Genomic DNA, 26,125 nt, shown 5'->3' on the forward strand with positions numbered 1-26,125 from the left:
AATGATATCAGGATTATTTACATCAATCCAGTGGCCATCTGTTTTGCAAACTGTTTTGTAATTACGAGTGCTACAGAAACATCGCCAACCAAACAACGGTCGCTTGCTGGAGTATTTCTGTCTGTAATAAAGCCCTTTCTTGGAGAAAAACGAATTAGGATTGGTCTGGCTGCCAAGTGGGTGGGCCCATGCCCTCACAGGCCCACCCATGGCTGCACCCCTGCCCAGTCATGTCAAATCCATAGATTAGGGCCTAATGAATGTATTTCAATTGACTGATTTCCTTATATGAATTGTAACTCAGTCAAATATTTGAAATTGTTGCATGTTGCATTTATTTTTTTGCTCAGTATAATATAGACGTTTTACAAAGTATGAAAAGGCTTATTCCTTCACGTCATGAATTTACTATGATATCATCAAATTTGTATATGTTTTATTATACTTTTATGTACTAGATTATTTGGGTTGAAAGGTGTTCCTTGCTAGATTGATGAATACAACCATAGAGAAACAGTGCCAAAGTGCTGCCAGCTCAAGAAGTTTGAAGACTAGTGATAAATAATGCACCATCCATCTGAAAGCTCATCTGTAGACACACACACACCGGAGGGGATGGATGGTGCATTCCTCTTCTATGGGGACTGAAACAGTGCTCGGTCCCCCCTGCAGCAAACAGACACACCGTCAAAATGAGTTCTGACAGCTCATCACTAAAGGAATGAGAAGAAAGTCTTTGTTCAGACAACCATGACAACGTGGCCATGTTGACACTCAATCTGTCTGTTATATCCCACCAAACCCCTGAGACTATCCATGAAAGGGGAAACACATGATTGAAAAAGAATAAAACATTTATACTAAACTGAAACTCTGTACTGTACTATGTATTTGTACTATACTGGAACATATACGGTACTTGTGTACTGAAACTCTGAGGAGGAATGATTCCCCATTTAGATTATCTAACCAATTAACATGGCAATGCCAAATTATTGCCATACATTAAGAGCAGCCTGCTAAAGCTAAACCATTCAATCTCTATAATGAGCATCAATTCATGACTAAATGAAAGACTTAAGCATCCTTATTTAACTCCCCTCCAAAACAGCAGCACACTATTCCCTACATAGTGCACTATTCTGATCAGAGCCCTATAGACCCTGGTCAAAAGCAGTGGGGGACAAAGTAACCAACTGTCATACTGAGTAAAAGTAATGATACCTTCATAAAAATGAAAAAAGTACAAGTGAAATCCACCCAGTGAAATACTACTTGATTAAAAGTTTTTAAAATCTGCTTAAGTATCGAAAGTAAATGTAATTGCTAAAATATACTTAAGTATCAAATGTAAAAGTTTTTTAAATGTAAAGATAGCCAGGGGCACACTCCAACCCTCACACATCATTTACAAACTAAGCATTTGTGTTTAGTGAGTCTGCCAGATCAGAGGCAGTAGGGATGAGCCGATGACCAGACATTTTCTCTTGACAAGTGTGTCAATTTGACAATTTTTCTGTCCTGCTAAGCATCTCAACATGTAACAAATACGTTTGTGGGTCAGGGAAAATGTATGGAGTAAAAAGTACATTATTTTCTTTAGGAAAAGATATCAACAGTATGGTAAAGTACAGATACCCCAAAAAACTACTTAAGTATTATTTGAAAGTATTTTTACTTAAGTACTTTACACCACGGGTCAGAACGGTGCCATTTGGGATGCAAACATAGAAGGCAGCAGTGGCCTGAGGGTGTTACGACCCACACCTACATGTACACTACTATACATCCCCCTACTTACTGTACTGCCATGGCTTTGAGGATGAGGATTAGATAGCACCTCCTGGAAGAACAGCCTTAAACAATTAAATATTTTACTATCATTTCTGGCTTGGTATTTTCAAATCTTGAGGTACCCTTAAGCATCTGCAACACAGTCTTTCAGACAAGGTCAACTCTTTCAAAGTTGCACTCACAAATTGTAGCATGTCATGGTAAATATTTTCTCAGCAACCCTATGATGTCACGTCTGAATGACAAAAGTAATCAACTTCAAGTTTGAAGTGTGACTTTAGCTAGCGATATCAAAGGATAACTTGCGGCAATGCTGAGCATGTGTGTGTTTTAGCGAAAGAGAGAGAGAAAGTGAGAGAGAAGGAGAGAGAGAGAGCTAGTTTGTTTCTCTTCAAGTAGCTACTACTGGATTAGATAGGAACATTCCTCCTGACCGCTGTCTGTCTGTCAGCTGTTCCCTCAGACAGCCACAGTCTCTGGTTTGGCCTCTCTAAAGGTCACAGTCTAGTGGCATCCCTCCACTGCCTCTAATCTAATACTGATCAAGTAAACAATGAGTTGGAACTACTGTACATATTTTCCTAACCATGTGACCTGACCTAGAGAAACTCAACAGCTGACACTAGAGGTTTTATTCCCACGTCGGCCATCTATACCGAATACATGTGTTCCCTCTAAATTGATTGAGAAAAATGTGCTATATTATTATTCCATTGTCTTGTATGGAGTTTTCCTGACCTGAGACAATGCTTGGCTGTGCACACATAGAGAAGCAAAAATGATGTCTACAGTATGAATCTGCACAGCATGTGCTACAGCCATCGTTTGAGCTCACTCTCCAGAACACTTCTGTCATTGCACAAAGAAAAGCAGAAGCCTGTTTGTGTTGAAGACTGTACAGCATGTTAATACTGGACAGGAAGGAAGCAGGAGCGTTGAGGTATGGGTCAATAATCTGACAGAGACCCTTATGGTCCAAACATTGAGTCACTGTTATATGACTAGCTCTAATAACAAACCATTTGAAAATAGCAATCAGCAAGGAATCTTGTCATGGCCCCGACAAAGCCACATCCCAAAAGGAGCCTCTATTTAAGTGGCTGATGAAAAGTGCAGAGGGGGAATCCAAAGCAGGGGAGCCATGGCTAGCTAGCTCCATAAGCCTCCACAGGCTTATGTGGGAGAAAATGGCAGGAAATGTCTGGCCCATTGAACAATAAATCTCCCAGAGTAGAACTGGGCTGCCTGTCGGGGTTTCTAACCATCCTGGAATGGTACAGACCAGCGGGAACACATAGGACACAGGAGAACATGCAGGAGAACAGAACTCATGTCCACAACGGTTGCCGCCATGTTGGACACAGGCGCGCACACACACGCACACAGACGCACAAACTCACCAAATCCATGAGTGCCTCCTGAAAGGGAAGTTGCTGAGGTGCATCATAGTCCTCTCCCTCGCCCCGTGGCAGAGTCCAGGCTTCATGAAGCCGCGTGATGAATCTTCCCTCTAACCTTTAAGACTATCTACACACACTGCCCTCCACACACTGTGACCACTCCCAAAACAACATCATGCCTGCCTGCCCCTTAGACTGCTCTGTGCTCTATACCATAGTAATGACACTGGAGGTCCACTTAGTCATTCCAGTGTTGGGCACAAAGTCAGCCTTTATGGAGTCATGTTGTCAGCAGCTGGAATATGAATGGACTACATAATGCAAGGCCACCCCAGCTTGGATTAAAAAAAGTAGTTTGGAGCATAACAAATCCTCAAAACAAATGCAGGGTAAACACAACTATTAACAAAATCCACCAAATATGACAACGAGCAAAACAAGAAAGCAGTGCTGTAATGCTTCAGCGGTGTGAATGGAAGAGAGTCCTCAGCACTGTGACCCAGGAGTCCACACAGGATCAGCTACTAGCTTCTCAGGCGGCTGCTCTTTTTTCCGAGGGATTCTTCCGGCGAGGATCTGGAAATCGCTGTCCCACATCCTCATGGTGAACGGGTTCAGGGATTCATCTCTCCGGAAAACATTCCTTTTCCTGACAGACAGGGAAGACGGTCGGCACGGGAGCAGTCGACACTGGCGTGACAGGGCATGTCACACTCTCTCTTTCTCTCTCCCTCTTTCTCTGTCTATCTCTATCTCCCTCTCTTTCGCTATGTCTAGATCTTGCCTGTCCCCATGAGCTCCCGGGGTTGGAAGGGAAAGGGGGAAGAAAATGAGTGGAGCGCTGCGCTATTGTCCCTGCTCTCCCTATCGCTCTCTCACTCTCTCACTCCCTCCCTCCCACCCTCACAGGCAGTCAGTCAGTGGGATGTCCTGACCCTGTTATGTGTGTGCCTGCTCCTCCTGTGTACAGTGAGTTAAACCTATTGATCCTCTTAGAACTCACAGCTCACGGGCTTCATTCAGCTTACAACTGGCAGGGAGAGGAGAGAAGAAAGCAGGAGGGAAGCTTTCCAGTCCTCTGAGGCTTGGTGTTGCTGACCTGTGTGTGTGTGTGTGTGTGTGTGTGTGTGTGTGTGTGTGTGTGTGTGTGTGTGTGTGTGTGTGTGTGTGTGTGTGTGTGTGTGTGTGTGTGTGTGTGTGTGTGTGTGTGTGTGTGTGTGTGTGTGTGTGTGTGTGATCAGAGTGTGGGAGAAGTGGTGACATCCATCATTTGGGAAATTAATTTTCTATCATTTATTTTCTCTCTCTCACCATGCTTCCTTCACTATCTGTCCACCCTTCTACACACACTTTCTCTCCCTACTCCTCCCTTCTCTCTCTCTCTCACTGTGTGCCCACACACCATTGAACCATGACATTTCAGACTGCAGAACTAATGCTGGCTCATGTTTCTGCGTCTGTATGTTTCTGTTAGCGTGCGTGTGTGTGTTTGCGTGCGTGCGTGCTGGCATGCGCAAGTGCATGTGTGTGTACTATCAAGCATTCGGCCTCTTTAGGTATGTTCTTAGCAGGAACCAAGGCAACATCCATCTCTCTGTAATGTAGACGTCTTCTGAGAGATGCCTAACTATATCTAAACTCATTCAAATTCCAGGCACTAATCTCAAACCCCTAATTACATATGATTTTACATACCCTGGAGTTTATGTACTACAATTCTTGATGTCAAATAGGACAAAATAATAGTGAAACAGGACAGTGTTTCCATCAATAAGCATGTAAAATATGCTGTACATTGTAGACATCTGTGACTGTAGACATCTCACTCTCTTGTGTGTGCGAGTGCGTGTCATAGAGAGGTATGTAGATCATTACATAGAAATAACACATTTTTGCATAGACATTTTAAAGTAGTGAACTGGGTGGAGATTACTATGGGATGGAAGCGATCAGCCAATGATCAGAGCATTGTATTGGTTTGTAAATTGGTTTCCCTAGTTTGTAAATGGCTTTAAGCTACATGACCGTTATCTAGTGGCCACAATATATAAACAACAAGATTTGGTTCAAGACTCCAGCTCCAATATTAGCTTTTTTCAAACATAAAAATAATAAGAAAATGTACTGTCATAAAACTTCAAATATTAGCCCGGGTGTTATTTGCTTCAATCACTGAACACAACCAACGAATGTTAGTGTGATGGGAACCCGAGGCTTTCTGAAGGCTTCGGTGATTTCACCAATGTGTGGCGAAAAATAATTGATTACTCTTGAGCTTCATTGTCTGTTCACAATGCACATTAGTGACATCTGATGGTCAGCAAAAATGTGTATGATTATCAGATCAATAATTTTTTTTCTTCACAACTGTTTTCATCAAAACTCCGTGGCGCAATGGTAAGTCGTTCGCTTCAGTAGCCTATAATCAGTTGGAATACCAGATCTTATATATATCATGCGTCCCTTTTTTGTATTCAAGTTTACTATTTTTCAAAAATGGAATCTATGGAATTTTGTATGATGCTTTAATTTTGTATGAGAGATTGAAGTTTGAAAGCAGCATAGATTCGAAGAAAGCACGGGAACCGCAGCGAAATCAATGGAATCTCCCATTTTGCAACACACGGTCTGAAAAAGCATGTGATCAAACGAAGCTTCGGACATCATTGATGACGTACTTCTGCTCAACTGATACACGCATCGGCACACTGCTTCGAAGTTAGTTCCTTAGCGTTTTCGACGCGTGACTCGAAGCTCCGGTATTAAACGAAACAACATTAGCGCTTATTAGAGACAGGCTTCTTTTGCTTAATCATTTTGAAAAAGATTACCACACTATTTATTGTGACCAGTATGACCAGTATAAAGATTATAATAACAAATCCATTGCAGATCAGACTTGCAGAGGCTGCATACAGTATCATACACCCAGCCTATTTTGTGCTTCCTCACCATGGAGAGCTTGAATTTGATGTTGTGTTTTCCTTTTGGTGGCACTATGGCTAGCAACGATGACAGAATAGTTTTATTTATGTTTCATGCAGATGACAGTGGGAATATCAGCACTGTGGTAACCTCAACTCCAAATGTAGCTCAGTTGGTAGAGCATTGCGATTGTGGCACCAGGGTTGTGGGTTCGATTCCCATGGGAGGCCAGTATGAAAGTGTACAGAACATTTTTCTGGATAAGAGTGCCTACTAATTTACAGAAATATAAACAATTCCTTTAGGCATTTATAAGCTGAAATTTGTGCCGATGCCCGGCTATTAAAAAGGACATGCAACGATCTGAGACTCAGTGTTTAATAGAGGTTTTACAGTACCTTAAAATGGCAATGCCAATTTTAAAGTACACTTCTATGTGTGTGTGTGTGTGTGTGTGTGTGTGTGAGCGTAATGCTGGGTTGAAGAAAGGGTTAGCCCATTCTGAGTATGTGAATGTGCATGTGTGAGCATTAAAACCATCACCCTTACTTACTTACTTAGTTACTGACTTTATTGTTCCCGTGGGTACATTTTGTTTCAGTGTCATGTAGAGGTCGACCGATTAATTGGAATGACCGATTAATTAGGGTCGATTTCAAGTTTTCATAACAATTGGAAATCTGTATTTTTGGACGCCAATTTTTTTTTAAATAATTTTATTTAACGAGGCAAGTCAGTTAAGAACACATTCTTATTTTCAATGACGGCCTAGGAACGGTGGGTTAACTGCCTTGTTCAGGGGCAGAACGACAGATTTTACCATCTTGAAACCTTGCGGTTAACTAGTCCAATGCTCTAACCACCTGCCTCACGAGGAGCCTGCCTGTTACGCGAATGCAGTAAGAAGCACAGGTAAGTTGCTAGCTAGCATTACACTTATCTTATAAAAAACAATCAATCAATCATAATCACTAGTTATAACTACACATGGTTGATGATATTACTAGTTTATCTAGCATGTCCTCCGTTGCATATAATCGATGCGGTGCGCATTTGCGAAAAAGGACTGTCGTTGCTCCAACGTGTACCTAACCATTAACACCAATGCCTTTCTTAAAATCAATACACAGAAGTATATATTTTTAAACCTGCCTATTTTGCTAAAAAAAAGGTTAGCAGGCAATATTAACCAGGTGAAATTGTGTCACTTCTCTTGCATTCATTGCACGCAGAGTCAGAGTATATGCAACAGTTTGGGCCGCCTGGCTCATTGTGAACTAATTTGCCAGAATTTTACGTAATTATGACATAACATTGAAGGTTGTGCAATGTAACAGCAATATTTAGACTTAGGGATGCCATCCGTTAGATAAATACGGAACGGTTCCGTATTTCTCTGAAATAATACATGTTTTGTTTTCTAAATGATAGTTTCCGGATTTGACCATATTAATGACCTAAGACTATTTCTGTGTGTTATTATGTTATAATTAAGTCTATGATTTGATAGAGCAGTCTGACTGAGCGATGGTAGGCACCAGCAGGCTCGTAAGCATTCATTCAAACAGCACTTTCGTGCGTTTTGCCAGCAGCTATTCGCAATGCTTCAAGCATTGTGCTGTTTATGACTTTAAGCCTATCAACTCCCGAGATTAGGCTGGTGTAACCCGATGTGAAATGGCTAGCTAGTTAGCAGGGTGCGCTCTAATAGCGTTTCAAACGTCCCTCGCTCTGAGACTTGGAGTAGTTGTTCCCCTTGCTCTGCATGGGTAACGCTGCTTCGAGGGTGGCTGTTGTCGATGTGTTCCTGGTTCGAGCCCAGGTAGCGGCGAGAAGAGGGATGGAAGCTGTGCTGTTACACTGGCAATACTAAAGTGCCTATAAGAACATCCAATAGTCAAAGAATATGAATATGAAATACAAATGGTATAGAGAGAAATAGTCCTATAATTCCTACAATAACTACAACCTAAAACTTCTTACCTTGGAATATTGAAGACTCATGTTAAAAGGAACCACCAGCTTTCATATGTTCTAATGTTCTGAGCAAGGAACTTAAACATTAGCTTTCTTACATGGCACATATTGCACTTTTACTTTCTTCTCCAACACTTTGTTTTTGCATTATTTAAACCAAATTGAACATATTTCATTATTTATTTGATGCTAAATGTATTTTATTGATGTAATATATTAAGTTAAAATAAGTGTTCATTCAGTATTGTTGTAATTGTGATTATTACAAATAAAATAAATAAAAAATTGGCCGATTAAGCGCTAGCAGCTTTTTTTGGTCCTCCAATAATCGGTAACGGTATCGGCGTTGGAAAATCATAATCGGTCAACCTCTAGTGTCATGTAAACATTTAAAGTGGTGTTTAAATATAAAACAACCCTGGCTCTCAGCCAATTGTTGTGCTCTGAAATATAGGATTCAGTCCTGCCTCTTACACACATCCTGCCCAACGCACAAGTCAGCAGTCTCTCAACTCCTGCCAGGAGTCAGACTGCCCCTCCCCCTCCAGAAACCCTCTCTATCAACCACCCGTCAGAGAAAGAGAGAGAGGGGTGGAGGGGTGAAAGGAGTGGAAAGGAGGGGTGGTAAAGGGTTCATTTGGGAAGTAACCAAGTAGAGGAATTTCCTTCCTTTGGCTATAATACATAGTGTACTGTGTAAACTGTTATATTTTGATTTATTATAGACACACATATACTTGCACGCACACACACAATCATCCAAACAGTACTCTATCTCATCTAGCATCTTTGTGTTTAAATTGATGGTGGGTCCAGGTTATAAATAGCCTGTCCCTGTCCGTCTGTGGTGTTGTTACATAACGAAGGTCCCAGTGTTGGGGCTGTACCCCTGCTTTACTGAACATGATGAGCTGTCACTAGCCATCCTGCAGCCTGCCACACTACAGACAGACAGGGGAGATGGAAAAGGCCATCGTGGTTGGTACCGAGACAGAGAGAGAAAGAAAGAGGGTGGGGTAAACATAGATCGACTGGAGATTGGAGAAATGGGAAATGGGAAAGGTCACAGTGGGTAAACATAGATCGACTGCAAGGCTCAGAGAGAGAGGGATGGGGAGAGAGAAGAGGAGAAAGAGGGATGGGAAGATATTTAAGGATGGGAGAGAGAGCAGGATGGGGAGAGGGAGGGAGACTTACAAGTCTTTGAGCTTTTTCAAAACCATAGAAGAAAAAACAAGCATTTGTCAGTGACAAAACCTATTTATATCCTTTAGTACCATAATATTACTATTATTATTATTATTCCATCAACTCACATTTTGACAATAGATCATCATCTGAATATAATGATTGTCAGAACTTGACGAAAAATTCCTTTATGAAACATCAAATCTTATTTCATTCTACATCAGCACTTTCATTAAACCAGCCATGCTGCTAACACAACAAAACAGCACATTATGGATTCCTACACTTGGAAGGGAAATGGATGCCAGGGGAAGCGGATATCGATTTCATGTGCGCTGACATTTAGCAAAGTCCTTTTCTTCATTCATTTCTAGATCAATAGCTGAGAGAACAGTGCCGGTACAAACAATAGAAAAGGTACAGTACAACATTAAAGGTACATGCAGTACAACAGAAAATATACATGCAGTACAATAGAAAATGTACATGCAGTACAACAGAAAATGTACATGCAGTACAATAGAAAAGGTACATGCAGTACAATAGAAAAGGTACATGCAGTACAATAGAAAAGGTACATGCAGTACAATAGAAAAGGTACATGCAGTACAATAGCAAAGGTACATGCAGTACAATAGAAAAGGTACATGCAGTACAATAGAAAAGGTACATGCAGTATAATAGAAAAGGTACATGCAGCATAATAGAAAAGGTACATGCAGTACAATAGAAAAGGTACATGCAGCATAATAGAAAAGGTACATGCAGTACAATAGAAAAGGTACATAGAGTACAACAGAAAAGGTACAGTACAACAGAAAAAGTACAGTACAACAGAAAAGGTACAGTACAACATAAAAGGTGCATACAGTACAATAGAAAAGGTACAGTACAGCAGAAAAAGTACAGTACAACAGAAAAGGTACAGTACAACAGAAAAGGTACATACAGTACAACAGAAAAAGTAGAGTACAACAGAAAAGGTACATACAGTACAATAGAAAATGTACATAGAGTACAACAGAAAAGGTACAGTACAACAGAAAAGGTACAGTACAACAAAAAAGGTACATACAGTACAACAGACAACATACATACAGTACAACAGAAAAGGTACATACAGTACAATATAGTAGAATGCCATTCCATTGCCATAGGGCATGATATAGTAATTTACACAGAAGTATTCCTCTCACTATGTCACTGCTCAGTTCTCAGTCGCCACAAGGTGGTGTTGGCTTATTGACAGATGTGAGGGGCTGCCATATCTATCAAAGTATTCTTCATCTCAATTTCGAATGGAAATACAAGAGAAATGTGAGTACAGATGAGAAAGAGTTCCGGAACCTCTGTCCATCAGGCCTGAGAGAGGGTGAGACGGAGGTGGGCTATCTTGGCTAGATGTCCGTCAAACAGGTAGCTGTAGAAATGCCAAGGCCCCCACTCACCCTCCTTGTCATTCATAGCCTGTGATGAGGTGGCATTTCACTAAGCGTTAACTCCTTTACCCATCAAATTATACATTGGTGTTTAGACACACAAAATCTAATCTGGGGTTTGGTAGTATCAAGCGCTGGTTGGAGAAATAATGGGTTTGAGGGTCCCAATACTAGATGTGGCATAGACTTCAGTTGCAGATCGACAAGAAACGTATTCCACTGTTAATGGCTCAGGTAAAAATCCCTGTCACTGTTAGGAAGACAGCAGTCACATTTGAAAAGTTCATTTTGGCACCAAAAGGAAAAAATTGGGACAAATACTTGAATCATTTTAATAGCACACCGTTCCACCCCAATGACCCCCATAGATTCTCTAACATTCAGGCCTTGACGTATGCATTGCATACAGTAGATTCACAGACTTAAGCAAGTGGTATGAGAAAGATACTGCTTCAGTGGCTAAAACACAATCGTATGGCGTGATCAAGCACCATGCGGGAGAGGATCTGGTTTGTAGTTCCCTGGCTGTTGTTCATCTCTTTCTCTGCCTCTCCCTGGAGCAGGTACAGATGGGAAGCTGTTTAAATATCAATGAGCCATGACTGCAGGCAATCTCCAGAACAGTACCATCTGCTGCAGCTAACTAACAGTTGCTGCTGCATCTCAATAAGACTTACTCTCCCTCTAATTCAGTCGGGACCAGTTGGAAGTGTGAGCTGTGGCCAATCTGAATCTCTATCGCAGTTGGGGTGACAGAGGGCACATCCATTGTTTGGCAGGTGGTGTCAGTGTGCAATTTAAGAGGTCAGTGCAAGGCTCAGGTCTATGCTGCCATTTTTAACCCTACTCTATCCCTGGCTATAGCCAGCTCTGAGCCTACCCCTCCTGGCTTCCAGCCTCGGGCCTTACAGCCCCCATCACCCCTCCACTCCTAGCTTTCACTCTCTGTCCTTTGACGGAACCAGACCCCCCACCTCAAAAATAAATTTTTTCTTGCATTGCAGCAGTTTGTGTCATTACGGCAGCCCTGCCTGCCTGATGCTGGTTTACTTCTCCCAGCACTGCTCTCAGTCTGGATTTTAATCACTGACCAACCACACGGTTCTGAATCGCCTCACTCATCTATCTGGGTGTGATTAGTACTGCCTCAGAGTGATGCAATGATCTCCCAATAATCTCCAGGATATGGTAATAATCAAAGGAGTAGGATGAAGTTGCCCCTAGGAACAGATCTACTATATCAGCATTCCCTCCTGAAATCCTAACCGTTACCATTAGGAGGGGAAAGCCAAAATCTTGCCTCGGTGTCTACGTGCAACTTCAATTTCCTTCACATCAAATGCTATGGCAAAACCAAGTTTGGATTTGATGTTCTTCATATGACGATAAACTCATATGATACGTGATAGAATCAGATGTTATTTTGCAAAACCATCAGTGGTTGACACTGGTACTGTGAGAGACTTGCAAACGATGTGGTGATCCTGCCTAGTAACAGCTGGCAAGTTGACTAGACCTCTTCCTTCAACCCTATAACTGTGTGTCCTGTCCTTCCAGGGAAGAGCAGAGTGAAGCAGGAGGAAATCCTCAACTCATTTAGACCTGGTTCAGGCTCTTTGTTAGAGAACAATGTGGTTCAGTGAATGAAATAATCCTGTCTGAGGGCTATTTGCATAATGGCAATTCATTGAACAAAACATTTCTCATATGTGACTCGTTTCAGGAAACTAGTCATATGACGCACTATACTAGTTCACAGGAGCGCCATTTGAAAGGAAACTTTTTTTTAAATGTAAATGTGTTTTTTTTTTGTGGCAGAAATGCCTTCTGGAACATGTGAACTTTCATGTACCTTAATAACAAACCTGTATGCCATCTGTAAATACAAATATATTGTTACATTATGAGCCTAGTTGGTTCAGCCACGGAAAAAGGGAACAACCTACCCCGCTAGCTTAGATTGAATGAGATAATGAGTGGGCTAGACTTGCCAAGAGATTAGTTGGGATTGGTCTGCCATGTAGCACGCTTCTGTCTATAATACGAGATGGTCAGTATGTGTAGGTAATCCTTTCTAACACAGCTTGTTTTTTTAAAGATATCAGGTAGTAGAACTGCATAAGTGTTGTTCCCCACTTTCTGCAGGATCGAGTTTTGAAATAAGTGTAATTAGAGTATGATAGCTAAGGAGATGTAGAAAAGTATGGCATTTGATTGCAAATATGCAGACGAGTCGAAAAGAGAACACACAGAAGGCTGTTGTATAAAACACATGTCTCCGGATTACATCTTCAAATTAAGGGCAGTCATGGTATCCGTGACAGAGAGGGAGAAGCATCCATCCATGTATACGGGTTAGATACTCTAGCTAGTTACATTTTCAGATATTACACGTTACTAATTTTGTCAGAAAGTAATTTTCATTTCAAGTTAAAGTGTACTGTTAGCTAGCTAGTTAGCTAGTAATATTATTTGTATCTCAGAGCCATTTGCATTGCTAGTTATAGTCTAATGTTAGGTAACAAACATTGAACCTGGTTGGTTAGCTGCCTGCAGATTCATGCAGGGTAGTAACGTTGCAAATTGGGATTATGATTCATTGTTTTGCTAGCTAGCTACATGTCTAAACAAAAGACTCCACAATACAAGTAACTATTCAATAGAATGTTTATGATGTCACTAAGACAACTGTCGACAGACGTAGCTGGTAAATTTGCTCTGGCTATCTACTCCGATTTCAGAGCACTCTCGTGTGCCAGAACGCACAATAACTGATGAATTTACGAACGCTCAACACCCATTTAATATGGCCGGTGTCAGTAAACATTGGCAAAAAAGTGTAATTAAATTGTTGCCAGCAGCACAATTGCAGTCACCAACGCTCTGGATAACATAAAAGCAGCCTAATCAGCTTTGCTAGGGCGAGTAAAATGGTCAGAGAGAGCTGTTTTCTCATTTGTGTCTGGAAGTAGCTAGCAAGCTAGCCAACGTTAGCCAGTTAGCTTGGGTGCTTGACTACTGTTAGGTCAGAACATTAGGATCAACCCTACTCGTCGGCCAGAGCGTCCAGTGTTAGCTCTAAACGCTCCGAATCCGAAACGCTCTTAATTTACGAATGGACAATCTGACAACGCTCTGAGTTTACAAACACCCAGAGCACACTCTGGCACTTCAGATTAAATTTATGAACACACCCGTAGTATAAACCAGCCTTTAGTCTCGAAATCTTTGGTTGTTTAGTACATAGCCTCAGATGTGAATCCTTAAAGAGATGGGTGGGTCTAAAGTAGTGGTCGACCGATTAATCGGAATGGCCGATGAATTAGGGCTGATTTCATGTTTTCATAACAATCGGTAATCTGCATTTTTGGACACTGGTTATTGCACTCCACGAGGAGACTGCGTGACAGGCTGACTACCTGTTATGCGAGTACAGCAAGAAGGCAGGGTAAGGTGATAGCTAGCATTAAACTTATCTTATAAAAAACAATCAATCTTAACATAATCACTAGTTAACTACACATGGTTGATGATATTACTAGTTTATCTAGCTTGTCCTGCGTTGTATATCATCGATGCGGTGCCTGTAAATTTATCATTGAATTAATTTATCATTGAATCACAGCCTACTTGGCCAATTGGGTGATTTAACGAGCGCATTCGCAAATAAAATCACTGTCGTTGCACCAATGTGTACCTAAACATCAATGCCTTTCTTAAAATCTATACATGGGGCCTCCCGGGTGGCTCAGTGGTCTAGAGCACTGCATCGCAGCGCTAGCTGTGCCACCAGAGACTGTGGGTTTGCGCCCAGGCTCTGTCGCAGCTGGCCGCGACCGGGACATCCGTGGGGCGATGCACAATTGGCCTAGCATCGCCAGGGTTAGGGAGGGTTTGGGGGTAGGGATATTATTTGACTCTTTGCAAACTGGAATCCATATATCCTGAGGCTGCATTCATTGTAGCTGGGGATTTTAACAAGGCTAATCTGAAAACAAGACTCCCTAAATTGTATCAGCATATCGATTGCGCAACCAGGGCTGGTAAAATCTTGGATCATTGCTATTCTAACTTCCGCGACGCACTCCTTTCGGAAAAGCTGACCACGACTCCATTTTGTTGCTCCCTGTCTACAGACAGAAGCTAAAACAAGAAGCTCCCACGCTGAGGTCTGTTCAACGCTGGTCCGACCAATTTGATTCCACGCTCCAAGACTGCTTCCATCACGTGGACTGGGATATGTTTCGTATTACGTCAGACAACAACATTGACGAATAAGCTGATTCGGTGAGCGAGTTCATTAGAACGTGCGTTGAAGATGTCGTTCCCATAGCAACGATTAAAACATTCCCAAACCAGAAACCGTGGATTGATGGCAGCATTTGCGTGAAACTGAAAGCGCGAACCACTGCTTTTAATCAGGGCAAGGTGACCGGAAACATGTCCGAATACAAACAGTGTAGCTATTCCCTCCTCAAGGCAAACAAACAAGCTAAGAGTCGGTATAGAGACAAAGTAGAATCGCAATTCAACGGCTCAGACACAAGAGGTATGTGGCAGGGTCTACAGTCAATCACGGATTACAAAAAGAAAACCAGCCCAGTCACGGACCAGGATGCCTTGCTCCCAGGCAGACTAAATAACTTTTTTGCCCGCTTTGAGGACAATACAGTGCCACTGACATGGCCCGCAACCAAAACATGCAGACTCTCCTTCACTGCAGCCGAGGTGAGTAAAACATTTAAACGTGTTAACCCTCGCAAGGCTGCAGGCCCAGACGGCATCCCCAGCCGCGCCCTCAGAGCATGCGCAGACCAGCTGGCTGGTGTGTTTACGGACATATTCAATCGATCCCTATCCCAGTCTGCTGTTCCCACATGCTTCAAGAGGGCCACCATTGTTCCTGTTCCCAAGAAAGCTAAGGTAACTGAGCTAAACCACTACCGCCCCGTAGCACTCACTTCCGTCATCATGAAGTGCTTTGAGAGACTAGTCAAGGACCATATCACCTCCACCCTACCTGACACCCTAGACCCACTCCAATTTGCTTACCGCCCAAATAGGTCCACAGACGATGCAATCTCAACCACACTGCACACTGCCCTAACCCATCTGGACAAGAAGAATACCTATGTGAGAATGCTGTTCATCGACTACAGCTCGGCATTTAACACCATACTACCCTCCAAACTCGTCATCAAGCTCGAGACCCTGGGTCTCGACCCCGCCCTGTGCAACTGGGTACTGGACATCCTGACGGTCCGCCCCCAGGTGGTGAGGGTAGGTAACAACATCTCCACCCCGCTGATCCTCAACACTGGGGCCCCACAAGGGTGCGTTCTGAGCCCTCTCCTGTACTCCCTGTTCACCCACGACTGCGTGGCCACGCACGCCTCCAACTCAATCATCAAGTTTGCGGACGACACAACAGTGGTAGGCTTGATTACCAACAACGACGAGACGGCCTACAGGGAGGAGGTGAGGGCCATCCGAGTGTGGTGTCAGGAAAATAACCTCACACTCAACGTCAACAAAACTAAGGAGATGATTGTGGACTTCAGAAAACAGCAGAGGGAACACCCCCCTATCCACATCGATGGAACAGTAGTGGAGAGGGTAGTAAGTTTTAAGTTCCTCTGCGTACACATCACAGACAAACTGAATTGGTCCACCCACACAGACAGCATCATGAAGAAGGCGCAGCAGCGCCTCTTCAACCCCAGGAGGCTGAAGAAATTCGGCTTGTCACCAAAAGCACTCACAAACTTCTACAGATGCACAATCGAGAGCATCCTGTCGGGCTGTATCACCGCCTGGTACGGCAACTGCTCCTCCCACAGCCGTAAGGCTCTCCAGAGGGTAGTGAGGTCTGCACAACGCATCACCGGGGGCAAACTACCTGCCCTCCAGGACACCTACACCACCCGATGTCACAGGAAGGCCATAAAGATCATCAAGGACAACAACCACCCGAGCCACTGCCTGTTCACCCCGCTATCATCCAGAAGGCGAGGTCAGTACAGGTGCATCAAAGCTGGGACCGAGAGAGTGAAAAACAGTTTCTATCTCAAGGCCATCAGACTGTTAAACAGCCACCACTAACATTGAGTGGCTGCTGCCAACACACTGACTCAACTCCAGCCACTTTAATAATGGGAATTGATGGGAATTTATGTAAAATATATCACTAGCCACTTTAAACAATGCTACTTAATATAATGTTTACATACCCTACATTATTTATCTCATATGTATACGTATATCCTGTACTCTATATCATCTACTGCATCTTTATGTAATAAATGTATCACTTGCCACTTTAAACTATGCCACTTTGTTTACATACTCATCTCATACTGTACTCGATACCATCTACTGCATCTTGCCTATGCCGCTCTGTACCATCACTCATTCATATATCTTCATGTACATATTCTTTATCCCCTTACACTTGTGTCTATAAGGTAGTAGTTTTGGAATTGTTAGCTAGATTACTCGTTGGTTATTACTGCATTGTCGGAACTAGAAGCACAAGCATTTCGCTACACTCGCATTAACATCTGCTAACCATGTGTATGTGACAAATACAAATTTGATTTGATTTGATATCCTAGTCTCATTGTGCACCAGCGACTCCTGTGGCGGGCCGGGTGCAGTGCATGCTAACCAAGGTAGCCAGGTGCACAGTGTCTCCTCTGACACATTTCCTCTGACACATTGGTGCAGCTGGCTTCGGGGTTGGAGGCGTGCTGTGTTAAGAAGCAGTGCGGCTTTGTTGGGTTGTGTTTCGGAGGGCGCATGGCTTTCGACCTTCGTCTCTCCCGAGCCTGTACGGGAGTTGTAGCGATGAGACAAGATAGTAATTACTAACAATTGGATACCACAAAAAGGGGGTAAAAATTTTACAAATCTATACACAAGTATATATTTTTAAACCTGCATATTTAGTTAATATTGCTGCTAACATGAATTTATTTTAACTAGGGGAATTGTGTCACTTCTCTTGCGTTCTGTGCAAGCAGAGTCAGGGTATATGCAGCAGTTTGGGCCGCCTGGCTCGTTGCGAACTATGTGAAGACCATTTCCTCCTAACAAAGACCGTGATTAATTTGCCAGAATTGTACATAATCATGACATAACATTGAAGGTTGTGCAATGTAACAGCAATATTTAGACTTAGGGATGCCACCCGTTAGATAAAATACGGAACGGTTCCGTATTTCACCTATTAGAACATCCAATAGCCAAAGGTATATGAAATACAAATGTATAGAGAGAAATAGTCCTATAATAACAAGAACCTGAAACTTCTTACCTGAGAATATTGAAGACTCATGTTAAAAGGAACCACCAGCTTTCATATGTTTTGAGCAAGGAACTTAAACATTAGCATTTTTACATGGCACATGTTGCACTTTTATTTTCTTCTCCAACACTTTGTTTTTGCATTATTTAAACCAAATTGAACATGTTTCATTATCGATTGAGACTAAATTGAGTTTATTGCTGTATTATATTAAGTTAAAATAAGTGTTCATTCAGTATTGTTGTAATTGTCATTATTACAAATATACATATAAAAATCTGATTAATCGGTATCGGCTTTTTTTGGTCCTCCAATAATCGTTATCGGTATCAGCGTTGAAAAATCATAATCGGTCGACCTCTAGTCTAAAGCTTAAGACGTGTGAACGATGCTGAATGGGTGTAGACAAAGGAGAGCTCTCCAGTAGGTTGCAAACAATTCAAGGGCCGTTTTCTCAAAATAGAGGTTACAAGTTTATCAACTTTCAAAGCAGAATTACTTTCCCATTGTTCCTCAAATGTAGTGTATGATATACCATTTTGTAGCTCTGAGTCTCTACTTTTATCCAATGTAAAAAAAACATTTCAAATTTTGCTACATGTGATGTTTTTTTGTCTCTCGAATTCCATTACTGAGCATGAATTATGACAACAGCGCCATGTACGAGTGTGAAAGGAATTTGGGAGACATTAAACTGTTAAAGCAATTACAAGCTAGGTGGAGGCAGCCAGGCCGTAAAATTACCCAGACAAATGGCTCTGTCTATGAGATTATGTCTGCTAGCTCAGCACATGACTAGGTTGGCCTGATAGAAGGTAATATTGAATTATTATTTTTATATGACAAACCTAAGGCTTTACAGAACATGGCAGTAACATTATTTTTATAGGATTTACAGTTAAGTAACGTATGCAGTTACTTTGTAGCTATTTATAAGCGCGTGAGGAATAAAATGTGATAATTTGTGAGTCTTAGAAGTGGAGTTGACTGTAAGTGTAAGAGTTTACAGGAGAGGAGCTGGGCTGGCCCCTGTGTCTGCTACTGTCACAGTCCAGGTGACATTTAAAAGTCAAGGGGTTTCACCGCACCTTCTCCTGCCTCATCAACACGGCGGAGGAACAGGCAATACACATACATGTTTGACCCTGACTCCACAGTCAAGTCCCCATCACTCCATCTCAAGTTGTTTTTCAAAGGGAGGAAGAGAAGAAAAGGATGAGAGACCAATATGTAGCAGAGGTTTGTAACGAGTGAACCAGTGCAGGGCAGAAATCAAAGGAGAGTGCTATTACAGATCTGATGAGACAGGAGGGAGAAGAGAGAACATGAGAAAGAGTCGGAACGCAGACAGTTTCAGTAAATGTTTTATAAGCCACAGTGCAGGGAAGGCTGAAGGAAGTGGATGTTTTAAGACCGACAAGGATTCTCTAAAAGCCAGGGTCGAGGTTTTGCGGAGGAGGAGGTTACAGCTTGGGTTGGCTGACTGAACAAACCTTAATTCAATTAACAAAATTGGACCTTTCCAATATTCACAGTATATATGACTGCAGGAATACTGCTGGACATCAAGGGGCCCACCTTCAAACTAATGAGTTGTCATTTTGACTGAAACAATCGAAAAAGTGTAATTAATAAATGTCATATAGGATATCGCAAAAGTAATTATTTTGTTGTGTTTATAAAAGTCGAAGGTATCATTAAAATATGATTTCTATTGTATTTCAAATAGCACAATAGCATTTTCATTATTTTATATTACTCTAAGCTAGATGTAAAACAATTAATATAATAACAATAATAATTCAAGTGTTCCGTCAATTTTATTCGTGGAGTGCCTTTGTTACAACTATGAAACATAAACGTATGTGTTGGAATAGGGTAACAGCTTATTTTTATAACGACAAAATAAAAAAAAATACCCCAACCACCAAGACGCACGGTCAGCAAGATGTGAAGTCAAATGATGAAAGCATCAGTAGCCTAAACATCATCATAAGCGCCAAGTGGCCTTAATAAATTGTGAAACTTGGCACAAAGGCAACAATGGCATTATAACGAATATCAGTGTTGATATGACAGCAGTCAAAAATAGTCAGTTATCTCAACGTCGGATAGCATGGCGAGTTTGTCTGTTTGTCATCGAAATGGAGGTAACGTGTGATCTATCTGAAGCCGTCCCGTGACGTGGTTTCTCCAAAGAAAAGTGTCCCATATACATCTGACCAGAAGCTCTCCATATGCACGCTCTTTCCACCTTATGCTCCATTGACATACAGGATTTATATGAACGCTTCCAGATCATCAACAGACAGATCCCAGGCAGTGTCTCCTTGCTCTGTGTGTGCCTTAGCCACAGTACAATCCCTGAATGCTGTAGCATGTCCAGGTCACATAAACAACAACAACTGTTGAGTGAATTGCTGTTGCTGCTTTTTGCTTGAGATGTAGGGCCTGCTCTCTCAGTGATGACCTTGTGTGCTGATATTCGGCCCACAGCACTGTCACCGGCTTGTTCTATTTAAACAGTGCCGTCCCTTCCTCTCTCCTGTCTCACCGTTTCATTTGGTAGTGGCGCAGGCCCCTGTTCAGTGCGCACCATTCTGTCTTTTTCTGCTCTTAGGCCTCAGAGGTGTAGGTTATTCAGGGTGATGCTCAGAATCAGAAGAATATTCATCAGATATGTCCTTTTACACATATAACAACAGATGAAATAAATGAAGTAAAGTATGATAGGGGAGAAAGTGGGAGAATGGGTGAGTTGATGAGCGAGGGGAAGCGAACATAATTATGTAATCACCAATTGTGAATGAAGAACAGGACTGGCCATTATATTGCATTGATACATTCTAATTCTAATCTGATAATGGTATGTACCCTATATCAATACACCAAATCCACGCCGTTAAATCGGCAAGAAGATGGCAAGAAGACCAAGATGAATGGATGCACATGCTGCGTTAGCGCTGCTATGAATATGACTCAGATGGCGACGGAGAAATGACATTTGAGTCATCAGAGTCATTTCCATCCCGATTTTGTAGCAGCCCTGTTCTTCATTCCCAATTGGTGATGACATAATTATGCATTGTTCGCTTCCCCTAGCTCATCAACTCATCCCTTCTCCCCCATCATACTTAACTTAATTTATTTCATCTGTTGTTATATATGGGGTGATTATCAACTGGGCACTACACGTTCCACTGTCGGGAGAAGGAGGGGCAAAGGGGGAAAACCATTTAAAAAATGACGTGCCCTCCTAAAACTGGTTATGGCTCCAGGTCTGTTTGTGATATTACAATTCTAACACTGGCAGTGTGTTAAATACACTTGTTTAGGAAAAGTCAAGGACGGAGGGGGGCATGACTTAAAAAATAGAAGATTATTACTTTTTTTTGTTTTAATTCATGAGCAGTCAAAATGACAGCTTTTTAGTGGCTCTAGTGTCAAGAGCGAGGTCAGCCAGCAAGCATCCTGTAAAAGCTCTGAGAGCCATTGTGGAGAAATAGGATTATTATGAAAGAACAAATGTACAGGAATAGAATGGAATGTGACCTTTCCTAATGGTACAGTTGAAGTCGGAAGTTTACAAACACCTTAGCCAAATACATTTAAACTCAGTTTTTCACAATTCCTGACATTTAATCCTAGTAAAAATTCCCCGTCTTAGGTCAGTTAGGATCACCACTTTATTTTAAGAATGTGAAATGTCAGAATAATAGTAGAGAATGATTTATTTCAGCTTTTAGTTCTTTCATCACATTCCCAGTGGGTCAGAAGTTTACATACACTCAATTAGTATTTGGTAGCATTGCCTTTAAATGGTTTAACTTGGGTCAAACATTTTGGGTAACCTTCCACAAGCTTCCACAATAAGTTGGGTGAATGTTGGCCCATTCCTCTTGACAGAGCTGGTGTAACTGAGTCAGGTTTGTAGGCCTCCTCGCTCGCACACGCTTTTTCAGTTCTGCCCACAAATGTTCTATAGGTTTGAGGTCAGGGCTTGTGATGGCCAATCCAATACCTTGCCTTTGTTGTCCTTAATCCATTTTGCCACAACTTTAGAAGTATGCTTGGGGTCATTGTCCATTTGGAAGACCCATTTGCGACCAAGCTTTAACTTCCTGACTGATGTCTTGAGATGTTGTTTCAATATTTCCACATAAGTTTCCGTCCTCATGAAGCCATCTATTTTGTGAAGTGCACCAGTCCCTCCTACAACATGATGCTGCAACCCCCGTGCTTCATGGTTGGGATGGTGTTCCTCAGCTTGCAAGCATCCCCCTTTTTACTCCAAACATAACGATGGTCATTATGGCCATTGTACCTGTTTCCTCCAGCATCTTCACAAGGTCCTTTGCTGTTGTTCTGGGATTGATTTGCACTTTTCGCACCAAAGTACGTTAATCTCTAGGAGACAGAACGTGTCTCCTTTCTGAGTGGTATGACGGCTGCGTGGTCCCATGATGTTTATACTTTCATACTATTGTGTGTACAGATGAACGTGGTACCTTCAGGTGTTTGGAAATTGCTCCCAAGGATGAACCAGACTTGTGGATGTCTCTCTCTCGACAAGCTGACCAGACGGTTTATCTGGCACGGCAAAACCCCTAGGGTTGGCCTGGATAAACTGACCCTTGATTACAGTCAAGGGGGCTTAAACCTCCCCAATTTTAGAATGTACTACTGGGCTGCACAGTCTAGGTTTCTGGCTCAGAGGTTTGACAATGGTCCCTCTCCCTCATGGTTGAACATTGAAAAGCTTGAGGTAAATGATGACACTGGGGCAGAATTGTTTTACAAATGGGACAAAAAATCTATAAAAACCATCACAGATAAACCTTTAATCATACATTCTGTCCTGGCATGGTGCAAACTGCCTGAGCTGTTCAGAAGAGGGGGATTCCTTTCCCCTAAAACCCCTTTATGGAACAATAGATTGATCCCTATGTTTTTCCAGAATAGTAACTTTAGACCCTGGTCTGATAAGGGGATCACTCTTCTGGAACATTGTTACGAGGAGGGAGTTCTTATGTCTTTTGATCAGCTGAAACAGAAATACCACTTGCCTAACAGGGACTTCTTTAGCTACCTACAACTACGAAACTTTATTAGGGTGACTCTCAAGGGACAATGGAACCTACCTAAGATGTCACCTATTGAACAACTCTGCCACGCAGACCAACCACTGTTCAAGCCCATTTCCCGTGTTTACGATGCTCTTATGTCAGGACTAACACTGCCTGGGCTAGATAAACCCCGATTTAGATGGGAAAAAGATCTGGGTATTGATCTTGATGAGGATCTATGGAGTGACCTATGCAGGGATGGTGTTACATCCACATTGAATTCCAGATACAGACTGATCCAGTTTAATTTCCACTATCAGCTCTATATCACTCCATCTAGACTGCACAAGTTCAACCCAGATATCTCCTCCCTATGTTTTAGATGTGGCTCAGATGAAGGAACATTCCTCCATTCCACTTGGCAGTGTTCAAAATGACACGGTTTCTGGCAGGGGGTATGCGACACCATATCCTCAATTCACGGGGTTGCATTCCCTTTAGACCCGGAGGTCTGTCTACTGGGTAACTTTACTAACACCAATCTTAGGCAAAGCCATACTATAAAGCTAACAGAGATATTGCTAGCGATTGCCAAGAAATGTATTGCGAAATGGAATTTGGATTCCTCCCTGCCAGTTGCAATGTGGAAGTTAATAGTTGTATACCTTTGGAGAAAATCCCTTACTGCTTGAGGAATAAGTTAAATACATTTTACAGAATTTGGCAACCTTTTATTGACTATATGGAGAATCTCCCCCACATCTCATTGATTGAATCTCTATATAATCCTCACATAATGTTTCACACGTAATGTATAATATGTAGCCTACGGCAGGTGATCCAATGTCTCATTATTGTTTTTTTCTTATTGTATGTTTGTATATATCATTATAATTATAATTAGTTTTTTGTTACGCTTGTCTGTTACTGTCACTTTGTCCTATCGTTGTCTAATATCTTTTCACTTTTGTTTTGAATGTTCTTAATTGGAAAATGCAAAAAAAACCTGTGGAGGTCTACAATTTTTTTCATGAGGTCTTTGTTGATTACTTTTGATTTTCCCATGATGTCAAGCAAAGAGGCCCAGGTACACCTCCAATTGACTCAAATTATGTCAATTAGCCTATCAGAAGCTTCTAAAGCCATGACATAATTTCCTGGAATTTTCCAAGCTGTTTAAAGCACAGTCAACTTAGTTTATGTAAACTTCTGACCCACTGGAATTGTGATACTGTGAATTATAAGTGAAATAATCTGTCTATAAACAATTGTTGGAAAAATCACTTGTGTCATGCACAAAGTAGATGTCCTAACCGAATTGCCAAAACTATAGATTGTTAACAAGAAAAGTGTGGAGTGGTTGAAAAATGAGTTTTAATGACTCCAACCTAAGTGTATTTAAACTTCCGACTTCAACTGTATATATTCACATTGAATTCCATATGGCTGATAGGTCAGTGTGTTGGTAACAGACACAGCCAGTCAAGAGGAGATGGTGAGTGCACATTGGAATTATTAGCGTTGACCTCTAAACGACCCCCCTGTGCACCGCAAGCTCTTCCTGCTCTTCCTGCCTGTTGAAAACAAGTGCTGGATTCAGGCAAGGCTCTATAATAATGCCCTGTGAAAACAACGAATGGGCCTTTCCGATACACCAATGCTCCCAATGTATTTCACGAAACACTCAACCCTTGGAGACACTGAGGCTAAACATGAGGACTATCAAATGCCCTCCCAAGTCTTTCCACCTGGGATGGAAAGGCACCCACCATGCACCACAAACGTGTAGACTTCCCCAGCTGCTCCTCCTCTTCCCTGTCTATCCCACTCTCTCTTCCTGGCCCATCTCTGAACGCTGTTAAGTGAATAAATGATTGTGTGCGCTACCCATAGAGGATAGAGTGAGTATACATATACGTATTCTCCTGTGGATGTCCGCTGCACCTCCAGCTGTCTCTGAGGATGAGGGAGGGGGATACAAACAGAGGGAGACAGAAAGGAAGAGAGAGAGAGAGAGAGAGAGAGTGCTGACTCTGTTGATGTGTCGGAGGTCGCGCTGTGGGAAGTGTTGCGACGTGTTGCGGCATACACACACATGCACACACACACACACACACAGTGGCAAACACACACACACACACACATCCAGGGGTAAGAATAGCAGTGTTACGTAAGTAGTGGGAGCAGCCTGAGGGAAGCTCCTGGGCCTGGCTGAGATGCAGAGTGACGCACCACCCTGAACACGGCCAATGGCACACCCTCACACTGATGTGCCCAGCACAGGAGGGCCAATCATAGCCATCTATCAACATCTCACAGTGACAGGGATACATTTAACATAATTCACTCAGCCAGAACATGGCACACAGTCATTGTATAATGCATTAGATGGAACAGAACAAATGGCATTGAATAGAAAACAAACTCTAATCTCTACTTCCGCGTCCACCGGCCCAGTCTTCTCAGCTCTTTATAAAGAAGCTAGTTAGTCTCACTCTGGTAGTGTACATTCATGAATGCATTAGCGACAGGGACAGAGGTAATGGCACCGATTGACTGTTATTCAACAACACTCTCTCAGTGCTTTAATGAGATCTCCTTTCTCTCTACATCGATCTGTATTGATGGTCTATATAACACACACACACTAACAGCTCAGCCTGGAAGGATCGATTGATGAGGTGTGGAGGAGGAAATTTGTATTCCTCCCACCTGGGAGCGAAGCGATAGGGAGCTCTGAGCTGAGCAGCGTTGCTGTGTTGCTGTGCATAACCTCAACGAATCAATAGACTGGGAGATAATAAGAAGGACCCCTAACCCTGATCATCTGATTACATCAACAGATTAGCATCAACAACAACACACTGGCGCTATACCATCACATCTGAGGGGTATACTACAAATCAGGATCAATGAGTTAGCCAGATCGCTGATAAACAACTAGAAATATAAATAGTTTCTGGTTCATCGATTGGTTGAAACAACTGAATCCATCCATGCCCATTTGAAGCATATTTTCCTAAAACATGT

General features: G+C 42.2%; 1 protein-coding gene across 2 annotated transcripts in view; it reads right to left on the minus strand.

The window, feature by feature from the left end:
* The window catches only part of LOC110535812 (3',5'-cyclic-AMP phosphodiesterase 4D), a 185,979-nt gene that overhangs the window by 93,869 nt on the left and 65,985 nt on the right, over nucleotides 1–26,125 (minus strand). Inside the window, exon 1 of one of the 2 annotated variants that reach the window (XM_021621113.3) lies at nucleotides 3,195–4,143. The exons of the other annotated variant lie outside the window; for it this stretch is intronic. Within the exon in view, the coding sequence (XP_021476788.3) occupies nucleotides 3,195–3,280 (86 nt within the window). The 5' untranslated portion in view covers nucleotides 3,281–4,143. Of the gene's footprint in view, nucleotides 1–3,194; nucleotides 4,144–26,125 lie in introns of those variants that run through there. 2 annotated transcript variants of the gene reach the window in all.

Source organism: Oncorhynchus mykiss, chromosome 11 (genome assembly GCF_057628025.1).
Source record: "Oncorhynchus mykiss isolate SJ-2025 chromosome 11, ASM5762802v1, whole genome shotgun sequence".
NCBI classification, from domain to species: domain Eukaryota; kingdom Metazoa; phylum Chordata; class Actinopteri; order Salmoniformes; family Salmonidae; genus Oncorhynchus; species Oncorhynchus mykiss.